Here is a 16,661-nt window from a genome sequence, read left to right as displayed (position 1 = left end):
ATCTGCTAGAAGAAGTAGCAGAAAGGAGAGCTCAAGGCCCTTTAGATTCTCTAGGCATGGAACACATATCCTGTGCTGTTCCCAAACACGGACAGAGAAGGGTCTCAGAGAGACATCTCAGAAAGAGAGATTATGCCCTAGCTCTTGTTCTCAATCATTCTGTAATCCCACCCCCAACCACCCCTCACGCCCACCTACCTGCCCAACCCTTGATTTTGGGATTCTGCTGGGTTCCATGGAGTAACTGTTTTGTCCAAGTTTAAAACCTATGTAACAGATTATCTGTATGTAATTTGGGAGAGTGAAGGAAGGAAAGACCATACACAGAGCCTTTTATGCAAGGAAGTAGTACAGTCACATAAACCCTAAATCGATTCATGAAGAAATGGCTATTCCATGGTGTTCCTAACTTTGATCTCTGCTCTGTATACCAGAGAGGTAAGTAACAGCTTATTTATTTATTTATGTATTTAATTTTATTTTTTAATGTTTATTTATTTTTGAGAGAGAGAGAGAGAGACAGCATGAGTGGGGGAAGAACAGAGAGAGAGGGAGACACAGAATCCCAAACAGGCTTCAGACTCCAGGCTCTGAACTGTCAGCACAAAGCCCGACTTGGGGCTAGAACTCACAAACCGTGAGATCATGACCTGAGCCGACGCCAGACGCTCAACTGGCTGAGCCACCCAGGCGCCCCAGAGCTTATTTATTTTTTAACAACAGCTCCTAATGTAGGTGTGTGCAATAAAAATCAGCATAGATTTTTAAACATGCATTGTATGGGCTACACATCGAATGGCATGGGAGCTATAAATAACTATGTTCATAAACTGTACCTCAAAAATACACATGCCATTTAAAAATCTTTCAGGATAGTGAAGAAATACCAAATCTCAACCAAAGGGGACCTGTTGTCATCTCTTCTCTCTGCTTCTGGATAAGTGCAGCCCATCTGTCAATCCACCCATCCATCCATCCGTCTATCTGTTCATTCACTAAGGAAGCATGCGTTATATCCTAAGAGCATGGCCTCAGAGGTCAGACCAGAATTAAAAATCCTAGCTCTTCCATTTATACTCATTGGCAAACTTGGAAAACCATTTCCCCTTTCCTTGCCTAATTGTATAAGTGGGGACAATCATAGTGTCCACTTCATGGAATCATTGTAAGGATTAAATAAATTCACATAATCCACAGCAGCACTCAGTCAACATTAGTTATTATTTTCCATCCACTATGTGGTGTGGTTCTCCGTATGAGGCAAATTCAGTCATTGCATTTGTGCCTCAGGTCTGAAGTGAATCTATGTAGTTTCCTGTAAGTTGTCCCACAGCACATCTAAGTCCCCAAATTTGAAGCAACAACATAAAGAGCCTTTTGTCCCAGGACTACAGGTGACTGGCATCAGCCACGTGAAAGGGAGAAACCAGGGACATGGCCAGAGCTCTTCCAGACACTGAGGGCCCATGTGAGGAGATCTTTCCTAATGTCACCTTCCTTCCACCCAGTTTTGCTTTTATGGTCCGTTTACCAAGTGGAGTCAAGCATCCAAAATGGCGTGTCACCTTCCTGAGGACGCAGGGTCCTCCCAGAATCACTCAGAAGGCTTCAGGGATGTGGCATGAAATTTGATTTCTAGTTGGACCTTCTGCAGGGCAAAAGACGAAACACTGCCATCTGGCTCTTCCTTTCTCCTTCTACACCATGAATCTGTAAACTTATCCCTTCCAATATTCTTCAGGGCCACAGAGACTACTCTTATCAGTGAAAACAAGCTTTCTGGGGACTAAATAATTTCCTGGTCATGAGACTTTCCTTGTTAAACCTAGGAGAGTTCAGGGCAAACTGAGACAGGTGGTCACCCCAAGGAAGGGTCTAAACCACATAGAAACTGGATAATCTCTCACCATAGAAGTACAGAATCTATTCTGAAAGAATTTTGGAGAAAATTCGGAGAGATTTCCTAGATGCTTTCTTGATTACCAACCTTTATTAGCACCACAGTAGCCAAGGGGAAAGTGCAAAATTACTGACATGGCCTCTAGAACAAGGAATTTTATTTTTTTATTAAATTATTTTCTTTAACATCTATTCGTTTTTGAGACAGAAACGGAGCATTATTGGGGGAGGAGCAGAGAGAGAGGGAGACACAGAATCTGAAGCAGGCTCCAGGCTCCAAGCTGTCAGCACAGAGCCCGACGCAGGGCTCGAACCCACCAACCTTGGTATCATGATCTGAGCCGAAGTCGGATGCTCAACCGACTGAGCCACCCAGGCACCCCTAGAACAAGGAATTTTATAATACATGTTTACTCATCTCCTTCCTTAGCCTCCTCTCTCTGTGCTCCATCCCACAAATGTGTGCTGTCCCCAGATATTCTTTCCTATTTCTTTATACATCAGTCCCTTTACTCTAGAATGACCTTGTTCTTCTGATGCCTGAAAAATTTCCACTAATCTTTCAAGATCCCATTCACTGGTGATCCACTGAGTAAAGCCTTTTCTCAATTTCTCCCAAATGGTCACACGTTCCTTGTAGATTCCACAGTCCTTCGTGTGTCTATAGGCTGCAATTTACCCTTCTGAGTACCCGATTTCCGCCATTAGACTGTGAGCTCCAAATGGGCTCAGTCTCATTTGTTTTTCTTCCCATGTTTGTGGCATATCTAGCACTGGAAGACTCTTAAATCTTTTTTTTTTTTTTTATGAAATTTATTGTCAAATTGCTTTCCATACAACACCCAGTGCTCCTCCCAACAGGTGCCCTCCTCAATGCTTAAATCTCATTGAATAAATGCATTGCCTTCTGTCTGGATGTTCCTGTTAGCTCGGCACTGAATCCAGGATAATATCAGTTAGGTGTTAAATCTAGCTCCTGAAATCATAAGAATTCCATTACTGAGACTGTCACTACTTATGAGTTACAGTGTTTTGAACAAATCTTTTAATATTCTTAGTTTCAGTTTCTCCTTTGGGGAGAGAGAGAGAAAGAGAGAGAGAGAGAGAGAGAGAGAGAGAAAGAGAGAGAGATTGAGAGCTGGCTTAGATTCCCATCCCAAACGAGGAATTACAATCTCTCCTGCATCCATATCAACTCACCTTTCAAATTTAGTTTTTAAATTTGGTTCTTACACGGAGAAGATCAACTTTCCTGCTAGCTTCAATCCTCTTTTGTACTCTACTTTTTTTTATTGTCTCCCTGCTTCCCTGCCATCTCTATCCTCTTTCATTTTTATAGTTTCTTGTTCTCTCTACACAGAAATAATTTCTCCCCTGGGAAAACAAAAAAATGCCCGCCTTTACCTATTAGAAACGAAAACTGCCACCGTTACATGGTGTAGACTATTTAGTCAGGATCGCATGATATTATCAATATATGATATTTTCATCTATGTGATGGGGAAAAAAAGTAGTCTCCATAAGCAGTCTTGGGGAAAAGGACATTAGAACCCATATACTAGCTTTCTCTGGCCATTTCAAACCCTGTATGAGCCGAACTAGGCTTAAGGTAGACCCTGAAGCTCATCTGGGTCAGAAAACTCTGAGACGTGAACTGGTCTTTGGTGAGTAGAGTATGAAGGTCCTTCCTTCCCCACCATGTATGTGTAAAGCACATGCCGTTAGGAGATCTTGGCTGTCTTCTGTTTTCCCAAAACCTCTCACATACTTTTAATAAATATGTATGTCAGAAGAATTTCCATTACTACACCTCTGCCTCCCTTCTGGAGTCTTCTCTTCTGAAGGCCACCACCTGGCTGTGAATCTGCTATGAGGTCATGGTCTGTCGCTTGCTTCAGCTTCTTGCTCTTTGCTGTTTCCTGTGGAAGCACCTTTTTGAGCTGGACAGATTCCCTGGGCTCCTCTGACATGCCCCTACTTGGTTTTGTCACTGTGTTTTTTTTCTGTGCAGTTCTCTGGGCTCATCCCTCCTTTTTGAAAGTGTTGGCAGCGATGTCCCCGGGCTTTGATCTCTGGAGTCTCAACTTTCTGTCAAGCACCTTCTTCCTTCCTTCCTGTAGTCCCCATGGGGTAGGGGTTGGGCTGACATCACTTCTGCTTCACCCTTCAGGGGCAATTAACTTGCATGAAAACAAGTTGCAGTGGGCTTTGTTAACAGCAAAATGTTTGCTAAGTCTATTCCAGGAAGTTGACCTCGTTGCTAGTAGTGTGTCTGTAGCTTGGGATTCTGCTACGCGCACACACTTGATTAGGAGTCAGGAAGGATCACTCCTTCTATTTCTCACCTGTAAATTGGAGATAATGTTGCCTTATCTGTTTATGCCATAAAAATGTGGGGATGGAATCTGAAAGAACTTTAAAGCCAAAGATGCTACATGAATGCCATATGTTAATTACTTACAAGTGCCCTTTGAATTTCACTCAGATTGAAAAAGTACATCTCTAGGAGAGGCAACACTGTTTCAGGCAGAAATGTCTTGATCACCCAATATGCAAATAAGCTAGATGGAGTATAAAATTTTGGCAATCCCTTAAAAGTCAAACACACTTAGATTAGACCAGGAAGGACTTTTAGAGAAATGATCTAGAGCACACCCCCGTATACACTTAAAAAAAACTGAATTCTAAAGAGAATAAGGACTCTTTCCAAGGTGAGATTGTACTGTGTAGGTAGTAGATAAAAATCCCCTACAAGTCTAGGTAGATCTATGACAAAGAATCCCCCATGTATGAGAATAGAGGAGCTTTAGTTCTGGAATAGTGCTGGGCAAACTATAGATCAATAAATATCTGTTGTAAAAGTTTTTGTTTTTTTAGTATGTTTTAAGTATTTACTTTGAACCACTGTTGGTGTGCAAATTTTAAGTAATGTGTTGTGAGACACCACTTTGCACTTGGTCTCTTTTTTGCACGAGCCATTCCCCATTTTAAAAATTACATAAACCCAGGGGCGCCTGGGTGGCTCAGTCGGTTGGGCGTCTGACTTCAGCTCAGGTCATGATCTCACGGTTCATGGGTTCCAGCCCCCTGTCGGGCTCTGTGCTGACAGCTCAGAGCCTGAAGCCTGCTTCGGATTCTGTGTCTCCCTCTCTGTTCCTCCCCCACTCATGCTCTGTCTCTCCCTTAAAAAATAAATAAACATTAAAAAAATTTTTTTTAAATTACATAAAATCAGTATCAGGTATTTCAGCTTGTACTTATCAGTACCTTTTCCTATTATAAGGATACGATTTCCTAGTTTTCCTATACTTCTTCGTGATACAGATTTTAAGTCATATTTGGGGTTCTGCTAAGAGAGAATTCTACATATAGAGAGAAGGTGGAAGGAATTTAGGAATCCGAACACTTCCTCGTCCCCCTGTCAAAGGGAACTTTTTAAGTTCTGTGATATTCCTGATAGGAATAAATAGTTACATAGAATAATTCGAGGCAAAAGAATACTTGATTGCAAATTGGGGCTTTGGTTCTAAATTCTGGTGTGGATCCTTGGCCTTGGAATGTCAGGAAAGATATTTTATGTATATTAGGGAGCCTACGTGGTGGTTTTCGCACTCCACAACTCCTTTTCTTCACAACTGATTTTCTTTATGGATGGGGTCATAGAAGATCTCTGCGGGGGGGGGGGGTGGTAAATTCTAATATAAGTAACAACTTATGGGGAGGGTCTAAGAAGTTGGAATCTGCATATTTTCTTTGTTTTAATAATTGGTTTAAAGTTTATTTTTATTTATTTGGAGAAAGAGATAGAAAGCGAGCAGGGGAGGGGCAGAGAGAGAGGGAGACAGAATCCCAAGTAGGCTCCACACCATCAGCGCACATCCTGATGTGGGGCTTGAACTCAGGAACCATGAGGTCATGACCCGAGGCGAAATTAAGAGTTGGACGCTTAACCCACTGAGCCACCCAGGCGCCTCTCTTCTGAAACTTCTGTGATTCCTTTCCTTGATTTTCTTTTGTAAGCTTACCAAATATGTGTTCATTCCTATTTTGAACTTTGTATCAGTGGAATCATCCAGCAGTATTCTTACCTAAAAATGATGCTTTTGAGACTCACTGATTTTCATGACTTGCTTTATCTGCCTTTTTTTTCTTACTTCTGTGGTATTTCTTTTATGAACAAAGCACATTTTTCTTCTCCCTCTCCTTTCACACTCTTCTCTTTCCAAATAGCACTTGAGTTGTGAATATTTTTTTTTTCTACACGTAAGCAGAGCTGGATATGTGATAGGAAACACATATGTACAAATCTATGTAGGTCCCTGGAGAGGCACTGCTGGGCCACACAGTGTACAGATTTGTAACTGTATTGAAAATCTAGCATTCATACCAATATTCACGTTAACTAGGAGAGTAAGAGGGCTCTTGCGGTCCACATTCTTGCTAGTACTTGGTATATACACAGTTGTCACATTTAAAAAAAATCCTTATTTAATTTTGAGAGGGGGGAAGGGTCGGGGGGGTGGGGACAGAGGGTCTGAAGCAGGCTCTGTGCTGACAGCAGTGAGCCCGATGTGGGACTCGAACTCATGAACCGTGAGATCATGACCTGAGCAGAAGCCAGAGGCTTGACTGACTGATCCACCCAGGTGCCCCACCGTTGGCACATTTTAAAATCTAATCTTGAAAGTATGAAATTATATGTTATCGTAGCTTTAACATGCATTTCCCTGATTACTAAGGAGGTTGAGCATGCTTTCCTTGTTTTTTTTTCAACCTTTCTAATTTTCCATTTTTCTGGAAAGCCTATGTGCCTTTTGTCTATTGTATTTATTTGTATTTATTTTTACTTCTTGCTGTATATATTTTTCTGTATTACAACTACTAATACTTTTTATTTTCTCCTTAGTTGATGTGTAGTATTTTCTCTTAAGATGTAATTTACCCCTTCTCTGTCTTTAGGATGTTTTCGATAATTCAACCATAACAAAATTAAGAATTTTTACTTAGTTCTTGTTGTGTCTTTTTTAAGTGTTTATCTAAATTCCAGTTAGTTAATAAACAGTGTAATGGTTAATAAACAGTGTAATGTTGGTTTCAGATGTACAATTTAGTGATTCATCACTTACGTACAACACACGGCACTTATCACAAGTGCCCTTCTTATTCCCCATCACCTTACTATCCAGCAGTTTCATTACTAGGTATTTACCCAAAGAATACAAAAAAATGCTAATCCGAGGGGAAACATGCACGTTGATGTTTATGGTAGCATTATCTATAATAGCTAACTTATGGAAAGAGCCCTAATGTCCGTCGACTGGTGAGTGGAGAAAAGAAGAGGTGGAATAAATATATACAAAATTTATATTTATATAAATTTATAAATAAATTTATAAATTTATAAATAAATAAATAAATATATTCAGCCATAAAAAAGAATGATATTTTTGTGTCTTTTAAAAAGAATTTTTTCTACACCATGAATTTATTTATTCCAAGTTAACTTTTATCAGGGGACAGGTACTGTTTTGGATCACGGTTATTGGGTAACAATTTAACTTTAGTGGCTGTGCGCTCACAGACTCAGAGGCTACTGTGTCGGTAACATCGTGCCAATAGGAGCTGGTGAGTGGGAAATAGAAGATAAAATCCAGATGCCCTGCAAATTTGTATGTGTACCACGCCGTGAGAGGAAGACCTATGGAAACAAACTGCCACGTCAGTGACATTTCTGGCCATCTAGTTGCCTTGGGGTGAGTTAGGCTAGCCTACAAAATCTGTTCCAGTTTTGACAACATTCAGGAAAGTCAGCTTGTACTGTGCTCACGTCTTTTATTTCATGTTACTCCGGAAGTACAAAGCCTCTGTATGATGTACTGACATAGGATGAAGGATATGAGTTCCCTGGTCTTCTTATTTCCACATGGAGGGTTTCATTTTCTTGACACATTGCATGATGAATAATATTTGGCTTGTCATACAATACAAAATTGTGGAATTACTGGCCTCCCCCCCCCCCCCCCCCCCCCCGCTGAAAAAATATTTGCGCTAACGCATAGGGCGGTAATTTTCTACTTTGCCTTCTTCCTCACTCAGACAGTGAATCTCGATAATTCTAAGGAATGCCTCTGCATATAACAACAGTCGGAGGTAAAAATTAATCATAAACGACTGCAGCATTAATTGGCAAGATCAATACCTGTTCGTGTCTTGCGGAAATAACGGTGTGATTCACCCCATTGGCAGCATTGACATGCTGAGTTTCCTGATAAGAAAATGTGTCGAAGAAGACAGAAGTCCTAATGTTAGCTACTACCTCACAGTCAGTTGCAAAGTAAGTCTGGTACCTTCTACATGTATTTCTACAATGCTTTTGTGTGTGTTTATTTCCATGTTTTACTTTCCTCCCCTCTATTTTTATATTATATTATTACTCCATTATTATATTTAAGACGTATTCGTGGCGATTTTACCATTTTGCCCATAGGGCACACCACGTTGAGTTAGGATTGCCTCAGACCAGAGTTGGAACTGACATCACTCAGAGATTTCAGATTTGGATCTGGATGAAATAAATGGCGATATATCAAAATGGCTCCCTCTGTGAAGGGAGTGACCTTAGGAATACAGTTGCACTGTATTAAGTGCTGACATTGTGTGTGTGTAAAATAGGAAGGGAAGGAGGTACACAAATGGCGTGCGGTCAGTGTGGTGGACAGTCATGGATCTTTTTTGGAATACTTACTTGTTCATATATTTTGGCTGTGTATCATTTAAACTCTCTTCCTGGAAGTGGGCCTGCATTTTGCTATAGAAACAGAAATTACCAGAGGCTTTCCCATTCCTTCTAGCAGATATGGAACATGGACATGGGATGTAGACTTGACCAATGAGATATATCAACCTAGAGTTGGGTCAGAAGCAAGGGCAACAAAAGGCACATACGAGAGAGGATGATTCAGATGATGGGCATGACAGGATTAGCAACGTAGAATTTTGAAAGGCAGGGCGACAGCATCCCACAGTGTGTCAAGGGGTTTACGTCTATGGTGATGGTAAGGTCCTGTGGACGAACCCCCCATGGAAATGTCAGTGGACTGTCATCACATGTTTATTAGGCATGAATTTGAAATAATTCTGCCTGGCCTTCCTGTCTCTTGTTCCACTCTCAAGTTTGATTCTTTGGCTTTCTAGGCATTAGTTACATGAGTGTGGGTGGGGAGGAGAATGTGTTTTAATGTAAAATATTATTATAAATTCATAAATTTATATAAATATAAATTTTTGTTTAGCTTACCTTTTTTACTTAAAATATATAATGTTGACATCCCTACAGGTCAGTAGATTAAGATCCAATTCTTTTATTTTCTGTTTTTTTTAATGTTTATTTTTGAGAGAGAGAGAGAAAGAGAGAGCGGGCACACACACAAGTGGGGGAGGGGCAGAGAGAGACGGAGACAGAGGATCTAAAGTAGTCTCTGTGCTGACAGCAGAGAGCCCAATGTGGGGCTTGAACCTTTGAACTGGGACATCATGACTGGAGCAGAAGTCGGACGCTCAACTGACTGAGTTGCCCAGGTGCCCCTATTTTCTGTTTTTTATGAAGATAATAATGAATATAACTTTAAAGTAATTAGATTACATCAATATGCCATATTATTATTCTTATTTTTAATTTTTTTGTGTGTTTTTCAACAAACTCTCAACTTCTCAACTCCAGATTAATAACCTCACTTATATCCTTCCACTCCCTTCTGCATGTCCCCGTATTATACAATGTGATTATTTGCTTTACCAAAGCTGCATGATGCTAACCGTACTCTGTGCCTCGTGTTCCCCCTCCCCATTGAAAATGTCCCTTGCAAGTTCCTCAGAGTTAACTGGTGTGGTTGAAATTTAGTCTTTTAGTAGCTTCTTAGTGTTTCATGATGCAGCATTGTCATGATTTATTCTCTTTAGGGATATTTTGGTTTTCAATTGTGTCACCACTACAAACCATGTATCAACACACGTGTTTGAATAAGACCCTTATATACTGGTGCTTTTATAATCATGAATAGACTCCTGGAGTGGAATTACTAGAATTAAGAGTATATATAATCTTAAATTCAATAACTATTGTCGTATTGCTTCCCTAAAGAAGGTACTATAATTATACAGATTTGTGCCAACTCTATGTGTAATGAAGCTTTTTCTTTTGTCTGAGCCAGCAGTAGATGTTGATATTAGTAACTTGAATTCGCTATCTTAATTTGTAAAAGTTCAGACAAACCAATAAGAAAAAGACTATTACCTTAAAAGAAAGAAATCAATAAAGTTCAAGAAAAGGTAATTTACAAAAGAAGATACACTTCAATATACCGTGTGTTTACACATGCTTATAGAGACAATAAAAGTTATGATAGCAATGCAATCTATTAGTTACACAAGTGGGAAATAGTTACGTATCCTTAGGTTATTTCCTGGGCAAAGTCACTCTAAAACTTGAAAGAATAAAAAAAGTTTAGAAATTGATATATTTTAAACACACCTCAAAAAGATAGTGGAAGAGAGAGTTGCATTCAGATGGAGAGTGTAGGGACAGGTGGTGACCATTTATGGATTCTGGACAATTTTAAGTTGAGAGTCAGCAATTGTGTGTTTATCTGCATCACTATTGAGGGAAAAAGGTAACTGGGTCCTCTTCCCTTCCTCTTAATTATAAATACTAGTTTCAGAGAGACATGAACTCATCTCAGGAGGGTTCAAAAAGCAAACACAGTGGGAAATATATTAAAAACAATTGTTAAAAACCTTTGATTAGTTTCTTGTTTTTCTGCTCATCAAGGGAACCTGAAGACCCAAGAGGAGTCCCCGCCCCGGAGATCTTGAATCCAGTTAAGTCCCTACCCATCTAGCTTTGTTAGTTTCCATTCCCTGTGCTTGAACCAGTTGGGTCCTTGAATAGAAACGAGCCACTCTTTCTCACCAAGGAATCACAGGTACCTCTGTTCTTTGAGTAATGGCTTGCAAACTACTTCCTTGACACAGATAGTGAAAAACTTGAAGAAAAAACACAGGTGAGTTTTGTACTGAAATGAATCACATACTGTAAGGTGAGTTCTTAAAAAAGCAGATTTCTCTTAGTCTCCCTGCCTTCCCTCGTGAACTTCTGCTGAGAGATAAGATGCTTGGGGATGGTTAGACAACCTTCTACATTGGATTATCAAGTCTCACTTTGTCACAATCTCTCTCTATGTCTCTCTGTCTCTCTGTTTCCCCTTTCCCTGTCTGTCTCTCTCTACACACACAAACAATTACTAATTAAAGGCCTACAAATAGGAACCAAATTGCCACAGCATGGACGAAAAGTCAATATTGACACCTCTAATCAATAGTCATGCCTTAAATCTCAGGCTACTCTGCAATTCACCTGATGAAAAGGTTCATATTTCATCTAATCTGAATGTGGAGTTACCCAGGTTACGGGATCCCACTGGTAAAGTAGAAGTGTCAGATCTATTAGTACCATTTTTGAATTCTGATATCCATATAGATGATTATGATAATTCTGTCACTGTTATTTATTCTTTTTTTTTTAATGTTTATTTATTTTTGAGACAATGCGAGAGACAGAGTGCAAGCAGCAGAGGGGCAGACAGAGGGAGACACAGAATCCGAAGCGGGCTCCAGGCTCCGAGCTGTCAGCACAGAGCCTGACGCGGGGCTCAAACTCATGAGCTGTGAGATCATGACCTGAGCCGAAGTCGGACGCTTCACCGACTGAGCCACTCAGGCGCCCTGTTATTTATTCTTTTATTTGAAAAATATGTCTCCAAGTTTGTTTTGTGTGTATGGTTGACACACAGTGTCACAGTGTTTTCAGGTGGACAACATCAGGATTCAGCTTCTCTATACTTTGTGCTATGTTCACAAGTGCGGCTACCACCTGTCACCATACAACACTATTACAATACCATCGACCGTATTTTATTTTATTCCCATGACTTATTCATTCCATACCTGGAAGCTTGAACCTCCCTCCCACTCCCACTCCTGTTCATCCACGAAAATTATAGCTTTGATGTAGCTTAAGCCACGTTGTCTAGACACAGGATACGTTTTGTCTAAGCTTTGCTGAGAACAGAGATCCTGGCTTCTTTCATATGGTAGAGCCAGTTTCATAGTCTTTTAAAAAATGTTTATTTATTTATTTTTATTTTTAAATGTTTGTTTATTTTTGAGAGAAAGAGAAAGAGAGAGAAGCAGAGTGCGAGTGGGAGAGGGGCAGGGAGAGAGGGAGACACAGAATTCGAAGCAGGCTCCAGACTTCGAGCTATCAGCACAGAGCCCAACATGGGGCTTGAACCCACAACTGTGAGATCATGATCTCAGCCAAAGTTGGACGCTTAGCCAACTGAGCCACCCAGGTGCCCCTATTTATTTATTTTTGGGAGAGGGAGAGAAAGCAAGAGAGTGAGCGAGTGAGCAGGGGATGGGCAGAGAGAGAGAGAAGGAGACAGAGAATCTGAGTCAGGTTCCAGGCCATCAGCACAGAGCCTAATGTGAGGCTCAAACTCACCAACCATGAGATCATGACCTGAGCTGAAGTCAGACGCATAGCTTACTGAGCCACCCAGGTGTCCCTCCTAGTCTTTTCTGAAGAATGATTGAAAATAATCCTGAACTCGACACTAATTTGGGCTAAATAAAAAACATCATTTATGCCTCACTTTTCATTGTACAGAATCCCAACTTTTCTTGACATCAAGCTGACATATCATTTCCTCTGGTGTTGGTTCTGTTCTTCCTCTTTCAGGTAGTAGTTCTTAAGTAAGAATCATATACTTGATGGAGATGTCTTCTCTTATAAGCGTGTTGCCTGAATTTATGGGTATGAGGAGTGGAAGATGGAGGGAGGGATATTATCTCTAACAAAACCAAATTAGAAAATATCTGGATATTTAGGATGAAAGGATATATGTTAGAAAACTGCCAGTGGCAAAAGACATGAACACTTTTCCAAAGAAGACATCCAGATGGCTAAGAGACACATGAAAAAATGCTCAACATCACTCATCATCAGGGAAATACAAATCAAAACCACAGTGAGATACCACCTCACACTTGTCAGAATGGCTAAAATGAAAACTCAGGAAACAACAGATGTTGGCGAGGATGCGGAAAGAGGGGAACATTTTTGCACTGTTTGTGGGAATGCAAACTAGTACAGCCACTCTGGAGGACAGTCTGGAGGTTCCTCAAAAAATTGAAAATAGAGCTACCCTATGACCCAACAATTGCACTACCAGGTATTTATCCAAAAGATACAAAAATGCTGATTTGAAGGAGGATGTGTATCCCAAAGTTTACACTTGATCTTAGCCAAAAGGCTGAGAAGCGATTGTATATCCCAAAGTTTAAAGCAGTACCATCAACAATAACCAAATTATGGGAAAAGCCCACATGTCCATCGACTGATGAATGAATTAAGAAGATGTGGTATATACATACAGTGGAATATTACTCAGTGATCAAAAAGAATGAAATCTGGCCATTTGCAACAACGTGGATGGAACTAGAGTGTATTATGCTAAGAGAAATTAGTCGGTCAGAGAAAGACAAATATCCTATGATTTCACTCATATGTGGAATTTAAGAAACAAAACAGATGAACATAGGGGAAAGGAAGGAAAAATAAGATAAAAATAGAGAGGGAGGCAAACCATAAGAAACGTTTATATACAGAGAAGAAACTGAGGGTTGATGGAGAGAAGTGGGGTGGAGGATGGACTAAATGGGTGATGAGCATTAAGGAGGACACTTGTTGGGATGAGCACTGGGAGTTATATGTAAGTGATGAATCACTAAATTCTACTCCTGAAACCATTATTGCACTACATGTTAACTAACTTGGATTTAAATTAAAAAAAAAGAAAAAGAAAAAGAAAAAGAAAACTGCCAGTGGATTCTGTTTGGGAGAACACATATGAATTTTATCTTCTTAGAGCCTCATAAAGGATCGTCTAGTGTAAGAGAAGTGTTGAGCCAGCAGTGTACAAGGCTTGGTACCTTCTGGATCGTATGGAAGATTGTAGGGATGTCCATGTCATGGAGTTGAGTTTCTCAGCCTCTTCTGAGGAAAGTCCCTTTACAAGCAGGTGATGGTGGTAGTGAGACACCAGTCCCAATACTAGCCATGAAATATTCCTCAAAGACCTAGTTTTGAAATTGAGAACTCTCTACAGTAGAAAGAGAATTTATTCTCCCTCCTATTCCTCCCTCTCCACAGATAGATAGATGATAGATAGATAGAGATAGGTAATTCTGCCTTACAAGGCAACAATTTTGTATGATTCATTATCATTTTTTGAGCAGGTATCAAGTGTCAGACACTTTATTAATGACTTCGCGTCTATTGTCTTATTTAATACTTGTAATTTCTCAGCTGGGATTACTATTGCCAGATTACCTATAAGGATCCCAGAGATTTGTTCGGCCGTACCGAACGTAGATTTTGAAGCGTGCCTGCTATCAATGTTAAATTCTTGGTTCTTTAAGTTTCCCCATGGACTCTGGAGAGAAAACAGAATTCTGAAAGGCTGCCCAGATTGCTGTCCCCTGTGTACATTCCCTGCTAAATTGCCTCCCTTTGAGTGTGGGTGAGACCCAAGGCTGTGATGGCATATCATTCTTGATGCATTCTGTTACCTCACACTTTTGTCACAGCAAACTCAAGAGAACTTCTCCTGGCTTTGAAGAAGTAGGCTGCCAGGGGGTTATCAGATGGCCAGGTGGTTAGGACTGGAGGTTGGACTCTAAGGCTGAGAGTAATGATCCCTGCTAATGGGCAGCAGGAAAGACAGAGACCTCAGTCCTAAATGTGCAAGGAACAGAATTCTGCCAACAACTTCCATAAGCTTGGAAGCGGATCCCAAGCCTCTCATGAGATTCCAGACTCAGCTGACATCTCGATTTCAACCTTGAGCAGAACACCCCACTCACCTGACTAAAACACTGTAAGAATGGACATTTGCATTGTTTTGTGCTACTAAATGTGTGGTCATTTATGATACATAAATAGAGATTGATACAATGGGTTTCTCTGACTTTCTACTGCATACATCTGTGTGCACCTTCCTTTGTGTGCATGTGGGGGGGAGAGAGGATGATGATGGATCATTCTATCATTTTTACCAAATAAGTTTTGTAACAGGCAAAGTTGAGGTTAACTTTAGGATGATCTACTATGGATGATGCAGTTGCCACATGAAAATGGGTTTTCAGTTTTCAGTGAAATGCTGGGTGCTCTCTGTCTCTTCTTTAGGGAGAGGTGCCAAAGGCGTGGAAAATGAGAAACATGAGCGTAGTGACAACGTTCATCCTCACGGGTCTTCCCCATGCACCAGCACTGGACATCCCCCTCTTCGGAATCTTCTTGGTGATTTATGTACTCACTGTGGTGGGGAACCTCCTCATCCTGCTGGTGATCACGGTGGATTCCCACCTCCACACTCCCATGTACTATTTCCTGGCCAACTTGTCCTTCATCGACATGTGGTTCTCCACCGTCACGGTGCCCAAAATGCTGATGCCCTTGGTCTCCCCGGGAGGCGGGGCCATCTCCTTTCACAGCTGTGTGGCCCAGCTCTACTCCTTTCACTTCCTGGGGAGCACCGAGTGTTTCCTCTACACAGTCATGTCCTACGACCGCTACCTGGCCATCAGTCGGCCGCTCAGGTATGCCAGCCTGATGGGTGGGAGAGCGTGTGCCCTCCTGGCCACCGCCACGTGGCTCAGCGGCTCTCTGCACTCTGCCGTCCAGACCACACTGACCTTCCGCTTGCCCTACTGTGGGCCCAGCCAGATCCAGCATTATTTCTGTGACGGACCACCCATCCTCAGACTGGCCTGTGCAGACACGTCCATGAATGAGATGGTGATCTTTGTCAACATCGGGGTAGTGGCTTCAGGCTGCTTTCTCCTGATAGTGCTGTCCTATGTGTCCATCGTCTGTTCCATCCTGAAGATCCGCACCTCCGAGGGGAGATGCAGAGCCTTTCAGACCTGTACCTCCCACTGCATTGTGGTCCTTTGTTTCTTTGTTCCCTGTGTTTTTGTTTACCTGAGGCCAGGCTCCAAGGATGCCGTGGACAGGATTGTGGCAGTTTTCTACACTGTGCTGACTCCCCTTCTAAACCCTGTGGTGTACACCCTGAGGAACAAGGAAGTGAAGAAAGCTCTATTGAAGCTTAAAGACAAAGTAACGTAGTCTCAGAGAAAATAAACACTGGAAAGTAGATATGCCTGTTGAAAAAAGCAGTGGCATAATTTAGTCATCACCATGAAATTTATTACATGTGTAGCTCAGTGTTAAATGTTGTCCAAAACCATCTACTCAGCAATATTTGTTTCATGGATTTGTCTGAGGAATTTTCAAAAATCACAATTAAATTTTTGTTTGTGATGAACTTGCTTAAATTTTGATCTATCAATGCATGTCTCTGTAAAAGGTTTATCTTTTTTTTTCCATTTCATTGAGATACAATCCATATACCATTGTTTTTGCCTTCTTAAAAAAAGTTAAGTATTCTGGTTGGATGTTGGACACACAGGGTTGCGTTAGGTCACATGCCTAAGTCTATAATATGCTTTTTTTTTTTTTTTGCTGAAGTCTTATGTACACAACAATTTACAATCCTGGGCATACCATTCAAGGACAGCAACAAATATCAGCATCACTTACTCATGGTTGCAAGGGCGCAATGGACTGCTTTCTCAGT

General features: G+C 40.9%; 1 protein-coding gene across 1 annotated transcript; it reads left to right on the top strand.

Moving 5' to 3' along the window:
- Window positions 1-15,229: 15,229 nt before the first annotated feature.
- On the top strand, window positions 15,230-16,150 carry LOC109257381 (olfactory receptor 10G9). Its single transcript, XM_019433422.2, has one exon. The coding sequence runs from the start codon at window positions 15,230-15,232 to the stop codon at window positions 16,148-16,150; it is 921 nt and encodes a 306-aa protein (XP_019288967.2).
- The last annotated feature ends 511 nt before the right edge of the window (window positions 16,151-16,661 follow it).

Source organism: Panthera pardus, unplaced genomic scaffold, assembly GCF_024362965.1.
Source record: "Panthera pardus isolate Hobbes unplaced genomic scaffold, ASM2436296v1 HiC_scaffold_12, whole genome shotgun sequence".
NCBI classification, from domain to species: Eukaryota; Metazoa; Chordata; class Mammalia; order Carnivora; family Felidae; genus Panthera; species Panthera pardus.
Note: the sequence above shows the minus strand (reverse complement) of the source record. Positions and strands in the feature narration are given on the sequence as shown.

Excerpts from the sequence above, each read along its gene's own strand:
- LOC109257381 (XM_019433422.2), top strand. The coding sequence starts at position 15,230 with ATGAGAAACATGAGCGTAGTGACAACGTTCATCCTCACGGGTCTTCCC.